Consider the following 5720-nt stretch of genomic DNA (forward strand, 5'->3'; position numbering starts at 1 on the left):
CCTTTTTACCGTTACAAAAAGAATCCTGGAACTAACGTCTTTTACGTGGCTTCCAAAAATTTATGATATTCTCATACAAAACAACATGTAACAGAAAAGGATGAACTAAAAATGGCTACTGCCACACCTGTACTAAATTAGTAAATTTTAATTTATTAACAGCTAGCTATATTATGCAAAATGCTGTTAATTTTTAATTGTTCCCTTTTTATGATTTTCTAGCTATTTAATTTATATAATTTTTTTGATTTAATTGTTTTAGATATATCTTATTAAGAAGTTGCTTGATTTTTTATTTTACTTTATCAGATAAATTAGTTATTAAATTTGTTTTAATTTTTTGAGTTAAAGTCATTTTAATTTTGAATAATCTTAAATTAAAGTTATTTCAGGATGGAATATTTTGATATCGAGTCAGGACTGGATAATTTTTTTTTTTTCATTTTAGTATAATTTTTGCATGAGATTTATAGATTGTATTATCAGGTGGGTTGTGGAATTATCTACAATGAAATTCGTGGAAGCAGCAAAAATTGTGCTGACAATATCGATTCCCCAGCCAATGGTACGTTATAAAATAACGATAACTTCCAAAGATCACAAAAACAATTCAATAAATAAAAAACTTTTTTTCCCTTTTTTTTATTTTCCTTAATTTTTTATATTTTAACAAAATTTTCAAAATGAAAGGTACAGAGCGTTCTTGTCCCAATCACAGCTGACTCAAAAAGGAAAAAAACCACTTTCCTTCTTCCTTTAACAAAAGAATTCCCCCAAAACCCCAAACCCTCAAAATTTTTCATTTTTTCTTTGATTTTTGCTTAAAAGTATCGCTTATTTTTGAGCAAAAAAGATTGAATACCAACTGTGTTTTTGATAAAATTTGAAGCTTTTAGGGTTTGTTTGGGGCTTTTTTAAATTTTGAAAGATCAAATTGTTTGTTCTGAGAAATGGGAAGTAGAAAAGAAGAAGAAAGAAACGAGAAGATAATAAGAGGTCTCATGAAGCTACCTCCTAATCGTCGTTGTATTAACTGTAACAGCTTGGTAAAATTTCTCAAATTTCTTTCTTTTTTTTTTTTTTTGAAAAAAAGAAGAGTTTTCGCTTCTGGGTAGTTAAAGTATGTTAAGGACGCTGGAAAGAAAGGGACATGAAAAGGGGACGGTTTTTCAAATTGTTTTTTTTTTTTAATTTTCTTGGAAGAATTAGTTTTAGCTGATGGATATTGCAGTAAAGAATGGGAAGAAAAGAAGGTTATAGCAAAGGTTTTGAAATTGGGTTTTCTTTTCATTTTTTTGATGAGAAATGAGTTTTAGTTAATTGTTTTGAAAGTTAAATTTGTTTGGACTCTGGGAAAGTGAAAAAAAAAAAGAAAAAGAAAAAGAATTGGGTTTTAGGTCAGAGAAATGGTTTTTGAAATTGGGATTTCTTGATTTCTTGAATGCAATGCAACTTTTGGGAATGAATTTCAAGATGGTAGATCAGCTGTTTCAAAAAGGGCGTTGAAATTCTCTTTGTACTCAACTGGGACTTATAGAGTTCAAATTTCAGTTTTTGTTTTTTTTCTCAAATCAGGCTAACACTGTTCTCCATCATGACTTGAAAGAGTTAAATTACCTTTATTTGAGCTTCTAATGATACAATTTTTTTGTATCCCTCATTTCCTGGATATTAATTTGTGATTCTAATGTTGCAGGGTCCTCAGTATGTTTGCACAAATTTTTGGACTTTTGTTTGCATGACTTGCAGTGGGATCCAGTAAGTATTTTCTTTAGTTATTTCAGCATCTATGATTTCTCCATAGAAGTAATTGTTGCTTTAGCGAGGTTTTGCGTATCTGGTAGTATGTAATTTCATCTGTGTTTTGTAGATCAATGCATTATGATTTTTTGCAATATAACTTTTTTGTAACTTTTGTTGTTGTTCATTGTGATGATTTTAAGTTCCTTAACTCCAAGGAGTTATTATCTCTTTCTTTTTCAATTTGGCCAATGGATTGTACTTACTTTCGCATGATTCTGGTGGAGTGATATGATCTCAGAATCAAGTTTTTCAAATCTTTACTATTTTTGTCCTATCCCAGCAGTAATTTGTGTTCATATGAATTTGTGTTGCAGTCGTGAGTTTACTCATCGTGTAAAATCTGTATCAATGTCAAAGTTCACTTCACAGGAAGTTGAAGCTCTTCAAAATGGTGGTAATCAGGTTTGAACTAGTGTTACATTTGTTTTTATCTATGGAAAGAGTGGGATGCTTTTAAAATGCTGATGAGATGTCCTTTTTTTTGCTCTTTTCAGCGTGCAAGAGATATATATCTTAAGGATTGGGACCTGCAGAGGCAAAGATTGCCTGATAGCAGGTGCAGAATATGTTATTTATCTCTTAAGTGCTAGGCATCTACTTGTCAGATTTGGGGTTTTCTAATAACTCTTTCTCATTGCAGCAATGCTGATAAAATCCGGGAGTTCATAAAGAATGTATATGTAGACAGAAAATATGTTGGAGGAAAAACATCTGACAAGCCTCCAAGAGACATGCAGGTAATATCTTCCTATCTAGTGTACTGGTGCTTTCAATTCTTCAAATTTAAAATTTTTGCCAAACCTCTATGCTGCTTGGCTTTGTTTCCTAAAATCATGTTTTCTAATTAGAAAATGAAGAGACTATGGTTGTGGATCATTTGATCTGAAGTTTAACTTCCGAGTTCTTACTTACTGTTTTTTCTATAATGATATTTGCTTTATCTGTTTTCTTTAGAGAAAACTGAAGTTACTATTTTCATTCAAGAGCCACTGCCCACATTGGTATTTGTTAAACAAATATATGCAAATGATATGGGTGTTTCTATGTGCTTGTCTCTCAGTTTTATTTGAATTCATCTCACTAAATCTTAGAGCAGTAGTTTAATTGTGATAGTCTGAAATGAATTTGACAGAGTCTTAGAAATCATGAAGATGAGATAAGACGTGCCAGTTCTTATCATTCTTATTCTCAAAGTCCGCCTTATGACTATCAATATGAAGATCGGCGTTATGGAAAACAAGCTGCTGCTGTGCTTTCTAGGAAGCCTGGTTCAGATCGAGGCCACTATGTTGGGAAGGTTTCTAGTTTTGTCTACAGTCCTGGTCGCTTAAGTGATCAAATGTTTGAGGACAGGTTTGCAAACGAGGGCTCTGCTCCTAGGGTTTCAGACTACTCTGTGTCCAGTGGAGGTGATCCATTCAAATCTGGTACAGGGTCTCCAAATTTTCAGAAGGACATTGGATTTAGCAGCCCAACTGCTCAACCTCCAAGAGATGTTCTAAGTGAAGATACACAACATCAAACAATCAATTTGTTTGTGGATCCAAGTTCCAAGAAAGATGCTGGAGGGATTCCACGCCCACAGGTCACATATCTTGCAACATATCTCAGACTTCTAATTAGCAAGAAGTAGTTTACTTTTTAAGTTGTGTGCCACATCTGAAAATATATTGTTCTTTTGGAGCATTGTCATTGAAACACTATGCAGGCTTCAATTTATTCTGGTGGGATACTTCTATATGGTGATTATTAACATCAAGAAGAAAGCGCAAACCTACATGATCAATTGTGTTGATGATAATGTATCTAAAAATATTCTGGTGGAGCCTACTGGCTTTTTCATTTATTCAATTCAAAGTTCAGGCATGTGTATGGATGGTTTGTGTTTTGCTGCATATACATGCTTGATGCATACACTAAAACCTATAAATATATGCACATTTGAGATCAGTAGTAATGCATTTAGATAACTTTATGATTGTTGGAATGTGAATCTAGCTAAGGCTTTTAATGTGTTTCACCATTAAAAATATGTTAATACAGGTTGGCATGATCATAGTGATATTTAAATGCTGGAGATGCCAGTGTTGTCTAGTATATGAACCCTTTTTCTTTGTTTGCTGTAGTTCTACGGGCTTTATCATGTGTGTTCTTACAACTACTTTTATCTGTTTAATCATCTCATCATCAACTGACATCAGAATTGTTCCTTTATCTAGAGAACTAAATCCATGGGCAGTTTTGGGTCATTTGATAGCAATTCCATGTCTGTCAAGTCATATAATTCAGGCATTGGACTGGATGTTGTCTCTGAACCTGAACAAACAGCTGGGTCCTGTCATGATAAAGCATCTACGTTCCCCCAATCATCTGTTCCTGTGAATTATGGTGGCCTGGATCTGTTTACTGCAACTGAGGCTTCTGCTGCTCCACCTATAGATTTTTTTCAGTTACCTGCAACATCATCAATTTCATCCGAAGATATATTTCAACCTGCGGCGGTATCTACGATGCCACCTGTGAATTTATTTCAACCTTCCCCAGCTACTCCATCAATAGACTTAATTGCTGGGATTGCTGAGCAGCCCCCAGCTGCAAGCTTTGATAGAAAATCACCAGAGTTACCTGAACCTAAAAATGAAGGATGGGCAACATTTGATACTCCTCAGCATGCAGCATCTAATCCAGTAACGCAAAATCTTTCAACTGCTGTAATGTCCAGCGATGGAGATTTGTCAGTGAAGTTAGACCAATTGTCATCCTTAAACACAACCATTCAGTGGCCACTGTTTGGAAATTCTAGTGCTTTTGGGGCTACTTCATCAATGTCTAGTCAATGGCAAGAGGGCTTGCATGATGGTCAAGCCTCCACTGCTGCAACTAGCACTCAGGTAAGCCATGCTCAAGTCCATTGCAGTTTTGTGAAGAATAAGAAGCAATGATGCTTGTAGCATAAATTTATTCATGTTTTTCGCTGCTTGGCATACATATGGTTATTGTTAGAAATATAAAGTTCTGTTTCTCCTGTCAAATGTATGGTCAAGTGATCCATTTCTTTGAACAGTCATGGAATGCTTTTAATGATTCTGCTGAATCACTTTCTTTGGAACCACAAGTGGCAGTGTACAATCATTTGGCCACCACTGATCAACATTTGGGCTTAGGAGTTTCAGAGGTTTGCTATTCTATTTTCTAATGATGCTAACTATTTACGTTTCTTCAATGTATGTTTCAAATGTCTGTTTCTGCAGAATCTTGATAATGATGCAATCCAAACAGCTGCCTCCCATACTGGTTTCCCTGATGCTACTTTATCATCAGAGGATGGCTTGGCACCATCATATGCTCCATTGGTTAATCCACCTTTGGTTTGTTCTTTTAACTAACTTACCAGTTTTTTTTGTACTTACATTACATGTTTATGATCAAGCTCTTCTTTAATCTCTTGAGGTTCTGAACTTCCTTAATTTTGCAGGGAGAGAAACAGTCCTATGCTGCTGATCGTAAATCAACCAACCCGTTTGATCTTCCTTATGATTCTGAATCGGAACAAAGTGATATGGTATGTCATGCATGTTCATCTTTGAATATGTTTATACTGTGTTATTTCGCTAAAATTGGTTGATCTTTACCTGAGGTTAAAGCGTGTCTCTGTTTTATACATGCTAGCCTTTTTGCTCTGGTTCTATTTAGAGGGATTGTACATTTTGCTTACGGTTTCTTTCAAGGGGATATTTTCTTTAATTTTTTGTTCACTTTGTGTTGGTTGGTCTTGCTGAGAACGTACCCTATTTCAAAGCCTAAGGTTTAAGTTTTATATATGTGTATATATATATATATATATATATATATATATAGAGAGAGAGAGAGAGAGAGAGAGAGAGAGAGAGAGAGAGAGAGAGAGAGAGAGAGAGAGA

At 34.5% G+C, this 5720-nt stretch overlaps 1 protein-coding gene across 2 annotated transcripts in view; it reads left to right on the forward strand.

The window, feature by feature from the left end:
* The window catches only part of LOC18599753 (probable ADP-ribosylation factor GTPase-activating protein AGD14), a 7076-nt gene continuing 2049 nt past the window's right edge, over positions 694-5720 (forward strand). The window contains exons 1-10 of one of the 2 annotated variants that reach the window (XM_018121580.1): positions 694-1046; positions 1697-1758; positions 2118-2205; positions 2298-2359; positions 2444-2540; positions 2936-3388; positions 4023-4694; positions 4868-4978; positions 5055-5171; positions 5279-5365. In XM_018121580.1, coding sequence (XP_017977069.1) covers positions 951-1046; positions 1697-1758; positions 2118-2205; positions 2298-2359; positions 2444-2540; positions 2936-3388; positions 4023-4694; positions 4868-4978; positions 5055-5171; positions 5279-5365 — 1845 coding nt within the window. In that variant the 5' untranslated portion in view covers positions 694-950. The remainder of the gene's footprint in view (positions 1047-1696; positions 1759-2117; positions 2206-2297; positions 2360-2443; positions 2541-2935; positions 3389-4022; positions 4695-4867; positions 4979-5054; positions 5172-5278; positions 5366-5720) is intronic. The other variant, XM_007029848.2, reaches the window with a different exon arrangement.

Source organism: Theobroma cacao, chromosome 5 (genome assembly GCF_000208745.1).
Source record: "Theobroma cacao cultivar B97-61/B2 chromosome 5, Criollo_cocoa_genome_V2, whole genome shotgun sequence".
NCBI classification, from domain to species: Eukaryota; Viridiplantae; Streptophyta; class Magnoliopsida; order Malvales; family Malvaceae; genus Theobroma; species Theobroma cacao.